The sequence below is a fragment of the Anser brachyrhynchus genome (genome assembly GCF_964034855.1).
Source record: "Anser brachyrhynchus genome assembly, chromosome: 7".
Classification (NCBI taxonomy): domain Eukaryota; kingdom Metazoa; phylum Chordata; class Aves; order Anseriformes; family Anatidae; genus Anser; species Anser brachyrhynchus.
The window spans coordinates 28515019-28534952 of record NC_137701.1 but is presented as its reverse complement, the minus strand read 5'-3'; the positions used below and the strand labels follow the sequence as shown (position 1 = coordinate 28534952).

General features: G+C 39.0%; 1 protein-coding gene across 17 annotated transcripts in view; it reads left to right on the top strand.

Moving 5' to 3' along the window:
• PTPN4 (protein tyrosine phosphatase non-receptor type 4) overlaps positions 1-19934 on the top strand; it is a 115550-nt gene that overhangs the window by 21532 nt on the left and 74084 nt on the right. For 6 of the 17 annotated variants that reach the window (XM_080600642.1, XM_080600644.1, XM_080600647.1 and 3 more), the window contains one exon: positions 18644-18798. In XM_080600642.1, the coding sequence (XP_080456768.1) occupies positions 18661-18798 (138 nt within the window). In that variant the 5' untranslated portion in view covers positions 18644-18660. Of the gene's footprint in view, positions 1-6499; positions 7018-7385; positions 8125-8770; positions 8927-18643; positions 18799-19934 lie in introns of those variants that run through there. The other 11 variants (XM_080600655.1, XM_080600645.1, XM_080600646.1 and 8 more) reach the window with 7 other exon arrangements.

The window sequence follows — 19934 nt, the reverse complement described above, 5'->3', positions numbered from 1 at the left end:
TTGCTGGAGTGACCACCATGTGCCAGAGATGCGCGTGGAGCATAACCTACATATTTGTTAAAAAAACAGAGCCTACCACAAAGAATGTGTAAACTGTGGGCTTGTATGTCTATGCTCTTCAGTTACTTATTTTGGGTTTCTTGAGAGCTAGATGAGATTTTTCTGCACTTCCATGAGCTCTGTCAGCACTTGTTCAGTCTAGTTGGCACCTCTTCATTTCTCTCTGTTTTTTCAGCAGATTTTCTTAGGGAAAGGCAGATGATCTAACACTGTGAAGAAATTCTAATTTGTGCTTCTCTTTATATACTTTCATAGGACAGATGGACATGTCTGTTATTTAATAATGTTAATGTTACTTTCTTCTTAAAGAACCAGAATAGCTTCTAGCAGTCTGCCTGCCTGTCAGTAGCAGACACGAGCTTCTTGCTGGTCTTGCACTAAATAACAGGGATTTTTGCTCTCTGGGTTCCAGCTTCCAGAGTTTGAGAACAGCGCATTTTGGATGGATATTGCCAATTCCTCATACTCCTGGCTGGTGAGAAATTCTTTCTCTGAGCTTCTGGTAAATAAATGTCCAGTGCTGGCCCTTGAAGAGTGGGAGCTACTTTTCAAAGGAATAAGGCGGTGGTGGTATTAAACTCTTTACCATTACCGTTGTCTCTGACTGAGACGCTTAACAACATGCTTGTTATTAAGAAATTGCCAGAGCTTCCTGACATCATCGACTGAATCTGGAAAGGACAAGCTTTTTCGTTTCTTTCCTCTCAGTTACCAAAATTGAAGAACACTCAAAGATTCCTCTCCTCCCTTCTGGGCCACCCCACCGCTGCCGAAGGAGCGGCATGCTGCATGGCACTGCCTGACCATGTTTCACTTGGGGTGGATAGTGCCCACGACAGCCCCTTTGCTGTGCTCAGAGGCTGAGAGATCCAGCTGGAACCGCATCTCTTCTGTTCTCTGGCTTCCCAGGCTCCAGTTTATGGACCTGCAGAAGATCCTTTCTGGCCCCAGACAAATTGGGGACTTCTCAAATGTTTACAGGGCTGTGAGAGGACCCACAGATCTGTGTGGTTCTGCTCTTTTCGTTGCTTCCTAGAGCCACAAAACCCCTTCTAGTAATGGGATGCCTTCCCTGTTGTGGTACAGGGAATAAACTACATGCTGTAGTCACACATTTCCACAGGAAACATCAACAATTTCACAGCGGGCCAGGACGTTATCAGTATTTACTCAGTTTCTTGACAGTTCTGAGGCTGTGGGAGAGCTCTGTGATGTTGGCAGCCTGTTCCAACAACCTTTCTGCGTAGTCTTGTCTAGATGACTAGTCAGTGTTTACCAAGCCACAGCCAGAGGTACTTGCTGGAGCGTACTTGTCCCGTGGTCAGTGCTGCTAGTGCCAGGACAGTGCTGCATTTCACAAGGTACGATCAACATCATCAGCTTGAGTGCTCCTCAGAATCTTTGCACAAATAGTTTGTATTCAGCTCTCCTTTGTATGCTATTAATCCTAATTTCTATATGTGCTTGCAGGTTTACTCCTCTGTAATGGGAAAAGGATCCTCCCTAGCTTGTGGGTTGAAGTTATTGGCCTCTTTGTGATACACCAAGCTTGTTCATCCCTACCAGGGATCCTCTAATTGTGTCAGGAAGGACTTTACTGGGCTAACAGAACTGAGGGCTAGTGGTTTGGTTTTGGTTTAGCTCTCTTTGAATCTTTGTGACCTGAATTCTGGGCTGTCTCTTACATCTTTGGTAAGGTGGAACTTGTTGCTAACTCAGGTTACCAGTGTTTTTTTGGAAATGCTGACATTTCTAAGGGTCTTACTTAAAGCACTTCTTGTAGTGAGAGAATTGGTGCCCCAGTAGAGCTGAATCTGATCGGAGATACTCTGATGAGAACACCTTGCTATTTAGAAGGAGAGTAATTGCATCTTGGTCAGCAAAGCTGGTCATTGCTTGTGTGATGCTCGTGTCTCTGTTTTGAGAAAATGTTGCTTCTGAACATCTGCAGCACAATGTGCATGTGAATAGAGACTGGGGAACAGAAGAACCCAGTTACTTGATTCCTTTCTCAATATGCGCATTCCATATCCTGCCATATGTCCCTTTTTTAGCCTTTTAATTCTGGGACGATAGAGTTGATGCCTTCAAGAGTGCTTCAGTAGTGTTAGACTGCATGCATGTTGTAATACTCAATTATAGCAAAGACCGAATTTGTAGAGTTGAGGTACTGGTACAGGATGTACACAGGAAGGCACAACTTAAGGAATTCAAATGACTCATGTTCAAAATTCAGAAATACGTTTTGGGGTAATGTTGGTATTAATTCAGCATGGAAAATTGAATTAAAATTGACCAAAATCAATAAGACATTTTGGTTTTATACCCAATGGTGGTATTAGATAAGAAAATTTCAGTTTTATTTAAAGCCTGAGAACCTATTTTTACAGCAGCTGGGAGAAATAATATTTTCCATAGGCAGTATAAACAAACTGTGCTTCTAAGATAATATAGCTTAGCTATTAGAGAAAAAGCTTTTAGTTTACCCTATTTTTTTTAAGGATATGAATTCCAGATAATGAAAAAACTTCGCAATAAGCAGCCTGAGACGATTACTGATGCCTTAAAATAAAAAGTCACATAATAGCATTATTTTTTTTTCATGTTGTGTCTTTGCCTTTAAGGGCAAAAAATAGTGGTTCTCTGTAAGAAGTGGAAGTTTCACTTTCTGTCACGTAATGCAGAAGGTGGCAAATAGATTGGGGAAGCTGAGAGGATCGTTAGTTTAATTATAAGAGTGCCTAGAGAAGGGGGTGTAAGACAAATTGGACCTGACTGCAGAGGCACATGAATGAAAAGCATTTTTAAATGTAGTGCCCAACTGGAACAGTGGCAGTGTGCCGGCTCAGAGCTCATCTCCTCTTAGTGCGGTATTCCTAGATGCATCTGTACGTGGTTACGCTGGTCCTTCTCGATGTGCTTTGTGCAGTAGGCCCTCTTTAAAGTACGAACGAATGTAATCTTTTATCTTCTGAGTGTCTCTTGGTGCTGGTACAGGCTGTAAGTTTCTTTTTTTAGGTATCAGAAAATCGTAGCTGCTGGAAAGCTACTGGAATCTCTCTGTACCTCAGCTTAAGTTCTGTGAAACTGAAAAGCCATTTAAAGATTTTATAATGCTGTGTAGGCAAAGGTGTTGTATCCATCCTTTCCATTCATGATCACATGGAAAGCATTTCAGTAGCATCTATCAGGCACCTTATACCTGCGGTGTTACTCTTAATCTAGGTGTATGTGGCATTACCCTTGGATGTTTGGAGCAGATTTGGGCATGGTTTTTGTCTGGCTACAGTTTCCCTTCTTGCCTCCAGGTGGTATGCTTGGTTTTCTGTGGTCCTGGGGGATGTTCTGGTAATTTATGTGGCTATTCCATCTTCTGTGCCCACCCCAAAGGAGTAGGGAATGGTAAAGACAAAGATGGAGTAGGCCAGAGAAGAAAAGTTGAGAGGTGATTAGAGACATGGGTATGAGGTAGAGAAGGATTTGAGGTGTGAAGGGAATATAACAATCCAAAAGGGGTTCATTACAGCCTTGAAAAGTAAAGGAAGGACATGGAGGAGATGTGAAATACCTGAAGGAAGAAAAGAGATGGTACAGAGTTGATGGTTTCAATAATAATTATCCTTGCAGTTTCAGCATGACTGCTGCATCAGCTTGTGAATCTGTAACCTATAGGACCCATATTTGTACCTGCCTTTCTGGGCAAACAACACTGAGCAACAACAGCCAGGGTACTTTAAGAATACTTAATTAGTATATTATTTAAATTGCGTAATGATGCCATAATAACTTTTAAAGTGTGATTAGTAGCCACATTTAAATATCTGAAAACCAGAATGTATAAACTTATGTGCGCGGTCCACTGTTGTTTATTATTTCTCTCATATGATAACATGCATTTGTCCAGAGAAAAATTTTGCACTTGCTGTCAAATATTCACAGAATAATGGTACCCTCAAGAGAGACCATATCTGTACTTACAGAATGAGAGGTATATTGAGAAATTATTCTTTATATTATCAACCTGACAGGATTTTTGTCATCTACAACAGCATTCATAAAATAATTTAAATATTTGTTATTGTAATTTATCTTCATTTCTCTGCAAGCCTGTGCTGATATGTTTGACTATAAGAGCCATAGCCTTTTCATTGTGACTTTATAAAACATAGGTAAGAATTTTAGTGACAAATTTTACAACCATGTTTTCCTTTAAATAAAACAAAATCTCTAAAAGAGCTAAGCATTTTGAAAACTAAGCAAGGTTCTTCATAAAACTTGCTTCATTTTCTTTGCTTTTGAGTTTTGCTTACTGAGTTGACCTCATAGGTACAGTTTGTTGTTTGTTACGGTGTTGCTTGTGTCAAAGCTTTTTTCTGTTGCTCTTTTATCTGTTGTAGTAGTTGACTGACTTCCTTCTTTGTTTTTTGTTAATCTTTGTATTCATCTATATCGTAGTTTTGGTTGACACAGTTGGTCACCTCCATGTCATGCCATGGGAACTTCATATAGGAGGAGGACTTCAGCAGGCTCTGCCAGTGGCTATCAACGTGCTCAGAGAATTTCTGAGAATACCCCACACATCAGAGAAGGGATTAATTAAAGAGAAAGTGCAACTTAATGTTTTTTTTGTGTAATTGCTGTATAAGTTAGCACTGCTGGATCTAATCAAATCACACGTGATCTGGTGGTGAACTTTCCTCTAAGGACTGCCTGTGACTTTGGGATGGCCAACACCAGGACAAGTTCTGGATGTGCCATCCTCCTACCGTCAACAGTCTCTTGCACATGGCATTTGCACATGGCATTATTCAGAGGCACAAACTCTAATTTGTGCTCTGCATTTTGAGAGTTTGTTTTCTCACAGTAGCTTCTGTTCCCTTTTAGAAAAAGGAAATGAATCTGTCCCAAAATGTTGACTGCTTGGCCCTTGAGCAGAAAGAAAATACTTGCTGATAGCCTCAGAGGAAAGGTATTTAAGGAAGTGATGACTTCACTTGCTGGCAGCTTCCCTTCTACTACTTCTGTAGAAAACAGTGAAGACTTTCATTCTCACCTTTACAAAAGGGACAAGATGCTGAGAAACTTGGGTTCATTCTGCCCATCTTTTCTTCATTAGGGACATTTGCATTTATTGTTTCTGTCAAAAGACTCAAATTGTTTTGGCTCCACGGTCTTGGAGGAATTTCAGTTTGTCAGGGATTCACATCTCCCCGTACCAGTGCATGCTGGAAGTATGGGTCATTTAGTAAATTTAGTCGTCAACACCTTACCAGCATTTACTGTAGTCCTACTAGCACTGGTATCCTACTCTGAAAAGAGAGCATTATGTTTGTCCAGGGTGCTGATGATGAGGATTTTTTTTTTTATTTAAAAATATTTGTCAATTATTGTACCAATGCAAGTACATATGCAACTAAAAAGTTAACTGTTCTCCTCTAAAATAATCTGAAATGCCAGTCAGAAAACCTGCTGTCCTTTACTGAAGTCCTTTACTGGGTTTGGCATGGACCACAGGTGCACCTGAGGGTGTAGTTTCTTCCTGGGTGTAAACACAGCAACATCATTTTCTTCCTTCATTTGTGTGGTGCAGAGTTATCTCCTTGTCTTTGATAGGGGCTTTGGCTAAATGTCAGCTCTCTACATATTGGTTTGTACTGAATTTCCACATATTGAAGGTTTGGTATCGTTTTTGTTGTCCTGTGGAGAAGCTCATCAGATGGCTTTGGAGGTGGAATTCCTCCACTTGTGCAGGAGCAATGAATCCGGTGGCAGGGAGGTTTTGTACAGGCCATGTTACAGTTCAGCGGCATAAAACGTGGGTTCCTTATAAGTATTTGGAAATAGTTTGTGTTATGAATAAGTATTTATTTATTTATTCCCTCGCAGATCTGAGTTAACCTTTTAATTTTGACTATGAATTCCCTTTCTGGCATTTGTAGCACAGCAACTTTGCTGTAAACATGCTCACTGAGGCTGGCGCTGGGGCTCTGCTCTCCGTTTTTCATAGACTGCCACGCGCTTCACGTGCTGGGCACTTCTGCTACGAGCTTGGAACAGGTAGACGTTTGGGGAGGGCAGTAACTCCTTATTGCTTAAAGCTCATTTTCAGTAGAGATGAGAGGCTTCTGTATGTTGGAAGGTGAATTAGTTGGGACTGAAGGCTCCTAAACCAGTCTGCTACTTCAATTGTTTGGCTTCAAAGAGGAATGCAATGCTATATCCTTATTCTTTAAAACACTGGAAAAAGATGAGGCTAAGATGTCACATTCTCTCCAGCTGAACATTAAAATAGCATATATTCATTCTTTAACAGCAAATTTTTGGACGTGAGTAGGGTGAACTTCACTGTGGCACATAAAGCTAAATTAATCACTTGATTAAGACTTCTTCTGAGGTAAACTTTTATGGTTAGGTTATTTTATTATAAGCAAATGTCAGTTATAGGTAAGAAGTGGAAGAGTTGATCTGTGTTTCATTTAATGGAAGTTTAGTGGCTAGATATCTAACCACCTCTGTTGACACGGTTTTCTTAGAGTTAGACTTAGTTTAAAAAGTAAAATCAACAACAAAAATTTGGTCTGTTCTTTCCTATCATGAGTTTGAGCAAGTTTGCTGTGTTGATGTGTGGGCTTCCCTCCTGGGCTGTGGCCACGGCCTGGCTGGCATTGCTGGTGCTGGCCAGGGAAAACCTCGCCCCTGCCTCAGGGCTGAGGGCGAAGGGACTTGGGTTGGGGTTTGGACCAGCGTATGGTTTTAGAGGCAGAGGATAGGTTTTAGCAGGAGAGTTGCAGACTGCTGGCTGTTTTTATGAAGAAGATTAAGAGGTAATTTAATTACAGTCAAGGTATCGTCAGAGGTGATGAGCTCTTCCCTTGTTGGTTTGTTGCAGGAGGTGTCTGCTACCTTTTATCAGGAAATCGATTTGGCCAGATGAAACTTCCCAGGCACAGTGTAGAAGTAAGTAAATGAAACTGAAGACCCCGTGTTATGCAGGCGATTAAACTGCATTCAGGCTGGTGTTCTTGCTTAAAAGCGGTAAATACATGAGAGAAACCACAAATAGTGGTGTGACAAATAGTAGTGGGGCATAAGGCTTATAATAGCCTTTTATAATTTTGTAGAACTTTCTCCTTTTAATAGCCTATTGCTTTTTAGCTTCATCGCATGCTAACTCTGCTTGTGTGTTCACTTGTCCTTCTCAACTGTTTTATTCCAGTTGGAGCTGTGATCAGTTTCTTTTATTGCTTAATTTTAAGGTTAACTGGCTTGTAACTTTGTTCTGTTCCTGCTTCTTTTCAGCGGGCATGAGACTTCATACTGAACAGAGCCAATGTGACAAGCATTAAAGTCTGTTGTTTTGCTGAATGTGAGTGCTTCTGAGGAGCACTGGAAATTCTGTAAATCATAGAATAACCGAATTATTTCATCTCAAACCAACAGTATCTTGCTCGTTGGTTTTATGCTGATTTTAGAACTTTTCAGTTCCAAGCAGAATGTTCAGATAATTTTTCTCAATCAGATGTTTTATGAAATGCGATGATAATAAATATTTCTACATCGAAAACATATGCCCCTCATCTGGGAACTAATTCACTATTATATCTAGTTGGAGGTCAGATACTTTTTATTAATGTCTGAGATTTAACTGTCTGGGCTGAGATGAATAGTATGTAATTACAGATTTTATCACTGAATTTTATTTTCACTTGGATAACATGGTGTGACTTCATTTGGTGGGTTTGTATTAAAAATTCTTTCTAGGTTTTGTGGCTGTTTGTTGTATACATGCAACTTTTGCCTTTACTTTTAGGATGTGGGATTCTAGTGTTTTGTTTTGTTTTGCCTTTTTTTTTTCCAGTATCTTCAGAGTTAGTCTTGACAGTGTGCTGTTGCTTTCCACTCCATTAGTAACTACTGTAGTTTTTGTTAATTTTGCGGAAACTTCAAACTGATACTATGCAATTCTATAAAGAACGAAGCGAAGAGGTACAAAACAGTGATATTCAGAAACAAACAAACAAAACCAACTTGATTTTTTCCAAAAGTCTACTTTGACAAAGCCTAGTAAGAATTATTTACGTTTTATATAAATTTATATATAATATATATATATAATTATATTACGTTTTATATAAATTTGGGTCCTTGCCATTCTCTTGCATTATCTTTTCTTCTAGTACCTTTCTTTTTTTTTTATTTTTTTTCCAGAAGCTTTGCATGCTTCTGTAAATTTGTCAGTTTGGGGTGGATTTCCATCTTTTGAAGCTAATGTAAAAGCATTTTTAGATAACTGTTAGAAATGCATGTGAGTGTAGTTTTTCTTCATACTCATTAAACTACAATCAATTTTGTACATAAATAATTTATGAAACTTCAAATGTATGAGGAGGAGTATATGGAGCCTGCAGTCTGTGTCTAACTTTTAATAATGTCGTAATCCCTGACAGCACGCCGTGGTTGAGGTCAGTATGCCACGGCTTTGGGACTGTTGGTTTGCACTTCATAACTGCAACTGTTGGTTATACTTCATAAGAAATACAGATGGAATTGTGCTGTCTTTTTTCTGGACAAGATCTATAAAAATTATCCTTTTGCAGAGTAGGCTTGTAAACCTTACAAATCTGGGGAGCGTAGATCTCTTTGAGATACTTTGCTTATGGAACAAAACTACCCCAAATTATAATTTTTTTTTTTCCCCATTTCATTTCAGGTGAATGATTTTCAGATTTAGCTGCTTAGTCACTTGAACTTGAGTGATATTTTCTTTGCCAGATTCACTCAAATCATTGTGAACTTCTAGTCCTTTTGAGCTGGCTTGAAAATGGAAATTGTTTCCTATAAAGAAAATCTTTGAGAGGAGGCAGAGGTGAGTCAGAAAAATACTTATCTAAGACTGGGTTGAAGTTGAAGTAGCAAAAATGCGAAAGGGGCGGGAGGGAGTAGAAGGAAAACTTTGGATTTGGGATGCTATGAATAGTATGATTCTTTTGCTACTGGGCAGGTCTGTCAGCAAACCTGCTGTCCCCCTGGGTAGAGAGCTTTTTAGCTCTGGTTCAGAGCCGGGCTCTGGCTTCTGCCTCCAGTGTGCAGCCTGAGAGCAGCCAAAGGGGGAACTGCTGCGGTCTTGCACCCCGGGGCCCACAGCTGGGGAGCGGCTGAGTGTCCGGTGCTCCGGGCAGGAGCGCGAGACGGAGCTGAGAGCCAGGGGCACGGATGGAGTGAGGTCACTTCTCTGGGCAGCGCTGCTCGAAGACTTTCCTTGGCGTGTTTCTTGCTGGAGGAAGAAGTGAAGTTGACAAGAGTTTTCCAGGCAGGTAGCCAGACAGCCATTATTTTAATGTTCCCAGCGGAAAATCGGTGTTTTTTGGCAAAACTGAAATTTTCCATGCGAAAATTTCTATTTTGTGGAAGTGGCATTTCTGATTAAAAACTAATTTTGATGGAGAGTGTCCAATTAGTTATATTCAGCCTTAGAATTAGCATCTGCTATGTTTAAGTCTATTGAAGATAATTTGGCTTAGGTTTAGTTACTCTGAACAGAATATACACAGACAACTTTCCTCCCTCTGTCTAATACTTCAGTTCCAGTGCCAGCCAAAATTCAACTTGAAGTTGGCTATGAGTAGAATAAAAGCTTTTTCTGAATTTTGCCAGTTTGTTTTCAGTTCAGACTGCCTTCAGCTTCAAAGACTTCACAAGACACATGAACTAGAACTAGACACTAGTTCCAGACACTAGAGCTAGTACTAGAGCTGCTCTGGACTTGCAGATCCTACTGCATGCAGCACTGTTGATCTGTGGATGCTCAAGTGGTTAATAACCAGCCCACAGGTTTTTCCCATTGGTATGTTTTCTGTTAACGCTGCCTTCAAATAATTGTGGGTGAGGCTTGTAGGGTATATAGAATGTGTGACTTGTGTTCCTTTACAGTCACGTGCATAACACATACAAGTTCTATCATGCAACTGTACCGTGTTCGGTGTTTTTCCTCTGTTTTATCTACTTCGGTGTATTCTGCTGTTGAAAATGAGCAGTTTTTATTTTAATTTCTTTCTCTTGGCTTCTTAATGTTAAAAATGCAGCTTCTTGTTTTAGTCTATCTGAACTTCCACTGATTTCAACCCTCTTTCTTTTGGTTAGTAAAGAGTTTAGGCTTCCTGATTTTAGAGTTGCATGGGAACCAGAACTTCTTTTTAATGACAAAAACTATTTAAAACTATTTAACCTAGTTTGGGGAACACATTTAAAAAATTACTGCAAGTTTATTTTGAGAAGTTTCTATCGGAAGGTATTTTGGTAATGTTTCGTTATAATCTCCATGTATTAAATCTTATTATAGGATTGAGTCATGAAACCAAAATAAGAGGTCCAGCTCCAGGAATGGGAAGAGTTGCATTAGTAATCATCTGTGTTAGGATCATGGATTTCCATTTTTAAGTCTATTTTCAAATAAGGGCAGGTTCTGATCTAATCTACTTTAAATCATTGGAGATGGAAGTCACTTTGGAAAGTTTTTCTGTTCATTCCTGATAAAATTATGCAAATGATAAAAGCCTCCAATTACCATGAGCTGACAGCTGCATAGTAGAAAACAAGGTGGTTTATGTTTGATCAATATATTTGCGTATTTATTTTGTAATGTTTTTACAATAGAGGGATAGTTAAATTCACCATTCTGTGATACTTAAGCAACACTCCTCTTCCTAGTTCTCTGTGCAGGCAGCTTTATCCTCTTCTGCCCTTACACAAGGTTTGGTCTGCTGTGGGGTTTGATTGTTTCTTGTTTTGTTTTTTACATAGGTAGTTTCATTTTTTTCCCTACTAGATTTGCCGTTTTCCATTCTAAACTCCTTTTTCCAGCAGAAGGGTGGGCTGCTGCTCACTCTACATGTGCTTCTTTGTTGATTTAAGTGGCCGTGGAGCCGTGCAGTGACCGCAGCCAAGCGCTGCCCCCTCCATGTGGCTCCAGCTGGCTCCCAGGCTGGGCATGGCTGTAGCCGGTGCTTGCTGCGAGCTTACAGCAGGAACATGGTATGGGAAGGTGAGGTGGGCAGGGCCTCTCCCTGGTCTGAAATTGGCTTTTGTCAGCTGTGAAATATGGTCGTTTTAGTATTCTGGCCTCCCTGATGTCTCTAATGTCCACAGGGGGCCCATCCAATAACATCTGGTAATGATCTCTTACTTATTCTGACCTTTTGTCTTCCCTCCCCTGACTTCCTGCAAATTCACAGCATCTGTTTTCATATTACAGGCTTTAAGCTATACCAATATGCTTAAAGGTGGTTCTAGCTTCAGCAGCATGCTCTCTCCTTTCACCATGTTATGTCTTTCCAAAACTGTTCTGTAGAGCTGTTGCACTGTGATCCAAGTGGCTCTTGGAGATAATTATAGGTGCTGGTTGTTTACAGAAAGTTGTGAATGCAAAATGCCTTAATACAGGGATAAGTGGTCTTTTCTGGTTTGTTAGGGTACCTATGGGTATATTGTATTTATCAGGTTGTCAGTTGTAATATGGTGTGGACAAAATAAATTTAAAAATAAAAATGGGTTTAAAATGAACCATGTTGAGCTATTCAGTGTAAGTAATAGTATTCTATTTACTTACAAATAGTATTCACATAGAAATAGTATTCTATTTGTATATGTATTTGTATTTTTTTTCTATACAGCCTTCTAATGTCTCCTCAGGCCAAGACTGATCTTGAGTCCTGGTTAGCAAGGGTGGAAGAGTTGCTTTCTTCACGTGAAAAAATGGCATAGAATGGGAGGGCATAAATGTTTCAGTTTCGAAATAATTGACAGGGTTGATGGCACAGTTTCTAAGAACTACTTTTTTACTAGTATTACTTCTACACTGTGCCAAAAAGTATTGTAATCTCAGCTTAATGAAGTTTATCTTCCCGTCTTTGCATTTCCTGAAATGTTACTTATAGGAGAGAAGATAAAGCAGCTCCCAGACTTCCCATACTGTCATATTTCAGACCCAAAGCAGAGAAAGTGAGCAACTGAAGTTGAGAGGACTTTTTCATTGGGCATACAGCAGTTCTGGCATAATGAGTATTGACATTTAATTAGTCAGAAGCATCATTTATAATAGGCTTTTCTGTTAGCTGCGCTCTTGTTCTTGGGGGAAGGGAGGAGAAGGGGAGGGAATGGTCAGATTGTAGAAATGGTTTATTTTTCAGATGAAATAGTAGATGGCTGCAGTACTACTGAACTGATTTGTGTTCTGCTATGTGTCCTCCAGCTTTACCTAACAGATTGACTGTATAGGGGGACCAAATACTAGTTTATATAAATATATATATATATATAAAAATAAGTATATATATTGGAAAGAATACAATTTGTGTAGTAATGGAGCAAGATGCTGTGCATTTAATCTATTGTCACTATGAGTAATTACATGATTATAACTGTGAAAATGCTGCTTGATATCTCACAGCACTTGCTCAAGATTTGAAACCTCTGTTCAAAGGAGACTGAGTCATTATCCAAGGAGGTGTTCATTTAAGAAAGTTGTCATCAAATAATTTTTAAACTGAGTACCTATTAAATTAGGTGTCAAGTCTGTACCAAAATCCACAGCCAACCCCCTGAAAGCCACATGTTCATAAAAAGGTGGATTAACAATTTTAGAAACTTACCTGAATAACTGGGTGGTAAAACACTACTTGTCTGTTAGCTCACATATAGGAGAACGAGCTCTCTTGGAAGCTGATGGTGGAGGAGAGTGGCTAAACTTCTTTTCTCTCGGGTGTTAAACTTTGGGCCCAAAGCTGTCAGAAACTGTTAGATGAATTTTAAGGATTAATGCTTTCTGTGTTAGCTCTGGCTGTGTGTGTGTGTGAGGATCGAGGATGTGGAAGAGGAGAATATAAGAGGATCTCTCTTGTTGAGATGCAGGTGAGGATATGGACGTTTTGGGGGCATGTAGGTCAGTTGTTCTTTATTGCTCTCAAGAGTGGAAGACTTTCAGCTCTTTGGGAACGTTGTAACGCTGAATGAAGCATGCTTGGGTTTCATTTCCGTAGTCACTGCAACTGTCACAGTTCATTGGAAAATGACCTCTCTCTCTTTTCCAGTGGATGTTTTAGGAAGTTTTTTTTATCAGTGACCATATGATATACTCATGTAAAGCTACCATTATCCTTAAGCAGAATGGATTTGATTAATATATCTGTTTTTCAGATAATTAATAAACTTACAAAATAAACACAAGATTTTTATAGAGCCCAGAATCATTATTGATGCTGGTGACTGGCCAGAAGTCTAGCTTGGACCTCATGACACCAAAGTGAAATAACCCAAAGATTAAGTATCAGCTTTCAAAATCTGGAATACTTTCCATTGTTTGGTCAGCAGAATGCAGGAATAAATGAATAAAATATAAAAAGTTAGGAGGAGTTCAGGACTGTAGTATATGGCTTGATTCCTTTGAATTGAAAATGCATTTCTGCTCTGATTTTGCTTATAAGGAATGTCCTGTAGCTGTGTGCTACATCAGAATTGTTGATAGCTTTCAAAGCAAATTTTTGAAAGATAAATTTGAACTTTCACTCCCTGGGCTAATGTGGACTTCCTTCAAAATAATGGGCTATCAACTAATGTTTTGTATTTTCAAACTGTTTTTGTCTAAAACATTTAATATAGTTCACTAAGCATATTCTTGGTAAATGTATATGAAAGCAAGTACAAAGGAGTTACAGATATAGCCTGGTGTTTGAAATGCCACATGTTGTAATACGTTGTAGAAACCTTCAAGATTTTCTTTGTGCTTTTAATATTTTTTCTGTTAATTGGATTATCTGGATGATGCTAGTAGCCACAGGGTCTGCAGTCTATTTAATACAATCAAACTACATCACATTATGAAGATATGGGTTTTCTATGAGTCAGACCTACTCTTCCGACTATTGTAGCCAATTCTTGTAATGTGTTGGACCCAAATCACCAGGTGGGCTATAGAGTGGAAATAGGTGTCTTCTGGGTTGCTAAAATACCAGCTTCTAAACAAACTGGAAACCATTCCAAAAGCTGTGTTCTTAATCTGTTAATGTAATAGGTTTTTTAGATTAGCCATGAAAATTTCTCATGTCCTTGCAAGCTCACGTGCCTACTGTACCTTACTAGGGTAGCTGTCTTTGTGTACAGTACATGATGCTAAGTCTCATTAAAATAACTTTTTACTTTGAGTCAGCAAATCAGTTGCACTTTTGGGTAAACTTAAATTTCAGTTAATTATCGTCTTAACCAACTGCTTAATTGTTAAGCTGCTTAGAATTGGTTAGTTTATTGTAAGCCCAAGCAAATTGTCATTTTACATTATTAGGTATTTTATATAAAAGAATAGAGGATGCTGAAAATTCACTTTTGAAGCTTCTGTATGTTCTTTAATGCCCTAACCAAGCAAGTATCGCAGGAATGTTCTGCCCTTTGATAGGGAACACTCCCTAGAATTGCTTCATCGCTTGAAACCTGAGCTCAGGCAGGAAATGTGCAACTTACTCCCTCCATAGACCTGAGAGGTAAGTGGAGTTTCATTGCACAAGTTCTGTCCTTCTCCAGTTGCTGTAGCAGCACATGCTTTGGATTATTAATTCAAGTGTCTAAATGCTACATGCTTAGCAGAAGGCTGAAAAACTATAAGCAGAAACCTTTTTCATATGCAAAGATTAACCCAATTTAAATCCAATTTAATGAATCCACTTGCATATATAAAAAGATTTTACTTAGTGTGAGAGGCCATGATAGTGTCCGTGACGTGCACGTGCACACGCAGTAGTACCTTGCTCAGGTTAGGCTGCTGTGTAAGTTAGATATTCTGAGACTTTTCCGGGTTGAGTCTGACCTTTTGCTTGACCTCTTCTCTTAGGTCTGTGGATTTCACTTTGCAGCTTCTTTACCTGTTGCATGCTAACTTCAGCTGTAATGTATCTTTGCTTCAGAAGGCTACAACCAGTGTAGTTGAGTTTTTAGCCAGTTTTCTCATTTTATATATCAGTTTTTGCTGGGAAATCAGATAGTTACAGTGTATAGCCTCATAAGTAATTGAGTAATTGCTAGTCATCTTACTGTTTTTCTAGTGTGTTTTTAAAATGTGTAGCAAGAATGATGCTCAGGAAAAATACTAGTGTTTCTGGTGTATATTTCTGGAAGAAAAGAGTAGTAAAGATGATATGGATAAGCTTAGGAGCCAGCTATATTGTAAAACAAGTGTCACAGTAAGACTGATAGGTGCAAGGTCTGCCCGTGCTTAGCAGCTGCATCATTTTTGTATGTCCATATGCTGGCAGAGGTTTAAATAAGGCTTGTGTTCACATGATAGGTCACAAAGCAGTTGCGTGATAGCCCTGACAGAAATTAGAAGGAAGAATATTTCCAAGTGTATGTGATAGTGAAGGCATTTTAAAGTAATTCCTACACATTTGCATAGTTTCTTTGCTGACATGTGGAGGAAGAGTACATTTGAATGTCATTTGCAGAAAATAGTCTGTATTTTGTCACCTTCCTCTCTATTACTTTCATGGCTGTTATATTTCCCTTTTGTCGAAGTATTTCAGGATTTCTGTTCTTATACTTAGCCTTAAAACTGTGTCCTGTAGCTGTAGAAGCCTCTGAGTTTGATGGAAGAAATCTGTGTAATACAAGATGGCTGGCTCTTCAGGCTGCTACGTGTTGTGCGTTGGACATGCTTCACTGCCTGACTTTGTAAGCTCAAGACCAAGATGAAAACGTTTGCAAATAACTAGTGTCCACCGTGGTGTGAGCATGAGCTCCACGCCAGGAGGATGCTAAACTCCAGGTTGTGGAGCAGTATGTGTGTCCTGTACTTTTCTTCCTTCCTTAGAGAGAATGAGAAGGCCCTGCCATCTAGGTCTTCAAGCTAGGTGAACTTTTCTGATCCAGTTTCTGTTTCCCTAGAGAACTCATTTGAGTTCTTCGGCCATTTCATTTCTGTACATTGGAGGAAGGCCTGAATCACCGTCTGCAACTGGTCGATGGTGTTGGTTGGTTGGAGTGAAAATCATCAGTGTTACAGCAACAACCGTGCTGGGTCAGTGGGTTCTGTCCATTGAAGGACAATTAATGTTTGCTTGGTCTTAAAGGGTTTTGAGGGCAGATTTTCTGCTTGTTCACTGTGGTGAATTTGCTGCTTTCTGTCTGGTTTAAGGCAGTAATGAGGAAGGTAGAAACTGTTGGTGTTGATCAGCAGAGAACAAAAAGAGGGAGAAAACAGGAGGCTTTATGGGAACAGCTCTTTGTTCCTGTAAATCATGGTGGTTTCTGGTGCTGAACTGTGGCTTGTTGAGTTAAGAGAGTCCTAACACACTATTAAATGGTTTCTTGTGGACTGGAGTACATATTTGTAAGCTGAACAGTCTTATTTTGTGCATTCGTGTTGGTATGCTTAGGAAAGGAGTCTGTGCTAACCTTCACTGTGTCTTGTTTGATTTGTCATTTGTTGAAATCCTGGTAAAAGTGTGTCAGTGTTATTTCTGTGGTGTAGATAAACTGTTTAAAAAAAATAAAATTTTATAAAACATTCTTTAATTCAGCTCACAAATGAATAACCACTGTAAAGTCTCAGCTGGAGTTACTGGTTGTGTAGCTGCACTGCTAAAGATTTCTTAAATCTGATTTTCACATTGTTACAGCTACTAAAGTGATGGACTTTTAGAGGGTGTCAATAAGGCATAACATATTATTTGTGAAATATTATGTTGTTGGCTCTAATCACTGATACAGAGGCTGAGTTACCTGGTCCTGTCTGTTCAGGGTTTCTTCTGCCTTTTAGATTTGAGAAGCTAGAAGGTAGAGTGGAAGCAGCTTCTTCATGAGTTGTCAGACATGCACATTCTTGTTGGGCTTTTTGCTTTGGAGTTCGAATGCTTGCAACACCATTTTCCATGATTTTATCATTGAAAGTCATGAGTTCAGCTTGTAGCTGGTGTGTTTACCTGGTGTCTTTATCCTTTCTTGGTTTGTTGTATTGGTTTATCAAAACTAAGAGAAATTTGCTGTAATTAAACATGAAAATGACATTGCAGTTCTGAAGTCATAGTGACTGGAATTAAGTCAAAACTGATACTTTTTGCAAGGATGGATTTTCATCAAAAAGATGTATTTATTTATTTATTTATTTATTGTCTGAGTTATGTGGTCTTGTTGAAAGAGCTGCAGACCTACTTAGAAAAGCAAAATATGCCAGTAAGTTTCGGGGCAGTCACTCAGGATGGTGACTGCAGGCAGTGGGAAGAAGGCTGTACTACAAAGTCCCAGCCCCTCCTGATTCACTGGCTTGAATCCTGGTCTTCCACTTTCCCACAAGAGCCTAAGTATCTAAGCAGTTAACTGTTTAGGAAGGGATTTATCATTTACTTGTGACACCTATTCATTTGTGTATACTGGGACACAGATGTCTGTTGTGACCCAGGCAAGTTCTCTACTGTATTTGCAGCTGGGATAATTGTTGTCCTCTCCTAAATTCTCTTTTATTCATTGGTACACACCTACACGTATCACCAAAATTAGGAAGCAAACTTGTGAACATATTTGAAGTTATTTTTATAATCAGTTTTGAGAATTTTTTTTGCTAATTTTTAAGGTATTTCAATTTATTATTTCTATATATTTTCTACTTCAGTTATGAAACTTTGTTTGCTTACAGCCTTATCAAAGGATGTAGAAGTAGTTGGCTGAATGTGTAATTAAGTGAATTACAGGCCTTGATTCTGCAAAGTTTTTAAGAATATAACTGCTACCGTTGGAGAGGACTAACAGCATACTGAGAGCATGCACATAAACTCTTTGCTGGACAGCAGTTGCAGGACAACAATTAGAATCTCGGTTTTGAAAAGTGAAAGTAACATTTCAACTTGCGCGTTTTGTTTATCAGCACTTAGCCCAAGATACAGATTTGTGTTGATCCCGATTCCTTACTTGGAAAATAAGAACTGTTTGTCTCTTCATATTAAATACATAAATACAATCAAATTGACCTAGGTGGAAGGTTCAGTATTTCGACAAACCTTTACCTATTCATACTGTAATACAAAGCAATGCTAATATTTTTATCGCTGCATTTTCTTGTCTAATACACTGAACACACAGGCCTTGCAGAATAATGCATCAAAGTCTTTGTGTGTTCGTTGTGTTCATGTTTGTCTGCATTTCTGGTGTAAGATTTTTTTGCTGTTTTGCACTGAAATTACTTAATTACCTCTGATATTGGGAGCTTATTAGCCATGATGCACATCAATTATAATGCTTTTTGAAGTGAAAAATGCTGTTCTGAATCTTTTTTTTAAAAATAAAAAAACAATAAAAAGGAGACAACAACTTAGGGAGGGAGTGGACAATAGACAATAAGTAAAGGACTGACTTTCTTGGGATAAGGTTGTGTTGTAATTTGTAAGGCAGTATTAGATTCCATGAATTTAGTACTCTTTTTTTTTTGTATGTAATGGAAACTTTAACAATGAACTCATTGTGTGTTGACTTTCTTCAGAGTACTGTGTTCTTGCCTTTGAATTTTTTGATTTTTTTTTTAAATTGTATGTTGCTTTTGTTTTGCCTAAAGACTCGGTGTGGACAGTAATGACCGCACGTTTCCGATTGCCTGCTGGCAGAACCTACAATGTACGAGCATCTGAGCTGGCACGAGACAGGCAGCATACGGAGGTGGTCTGCAACATTCTTCTCCTGGATAACACTGTACAAGCTTTCAGAGTTAATGTAAGTAATTTGATTATTGCAATGTCACTGAGCTGGCTTTCCTTTGCTCCATCTGTGTGGCTAGAGTTTGACTTCCAAAGCAGTGTTAAGTGTGGAATAGAAGGGGAAGCTATGTTCAGGCGGGCATGCTTGTACTTGTACGTACTGAGTCACTGTGGACTTAGTCATTCTGGCATCCTCTATGGTACTAACATCTTAATTTCAAAATTCAATATACAAAGAATAGTTTATTTCTAGTAATTTTCTTCACGGATCGAGTGCTGTGTAGCGAAAATGGAGGGCAACTTTGCCACTCAGTTGAATGAGAAGCAAGCTTTTGTTTCAGCCAGTTCTGTTTTTTTCATTTTGAGCATGAGTATAAAAGTAACTCTTATTTTGACTGTGTAACTAAATATGTTCAATCATGTGGATGGTTATTATTGGGTTACAGTTACCATGTTAAAGTATCCCTTTGGGTTTTGCTTTTCTGGCATTGTGTTCTTTCTTGTTCTGTGATTTCCCTTGCTTAAACACACTACCTCCTAATGGCAGGAAGGAAAATAAGAAAATTCATGTTGAATGCTGAGGGCTGTTACTAGGAAAAGTTACTTTTATAAATGAGCCTGGAATTTCACAGGAAAACGTTAGAGCATTTAAAATGATCATTTTGTGAGAAGAATCAGAACTCAACAGGAAAGAAGCAGTGGGGTCTGCTGGGGGTAAAAGCAGAACTCAGCTTTCACTTTATAGCTGTAGAACTGGTAACTTCTGTGGAGAAAAATGGTAAACAAAACGGTGGTAAAAGTTACAAGTGGCATGATTCAGTGAATGAAGTGACGGAGTAGCTTGATACCAGATAAGGCTATGGGACTTCATCAAGAAGGCGAGGGAGAAACTGAAGCGGTTTTCAAATCTGTGTGAGCAAGTTTAATTTGGACCATCTGAAAAAGTTCCAATACTCGATAATTATGTTGAATTCTGATGTCCACTGTTCAGTTAGGATAATGATAAATTTGCATGTTTTGGGGAAGATTTGTGAGAGTGATTGCATTCCTTTGTAATCAGGTTATTTGAGCTTGTGCAGCTTCCAGGTCTCTGAGTAGCAGAATCTGTTACCTAGCAAAAATGCCCAAGGATCCAGTGTCTAGTGGATTAAG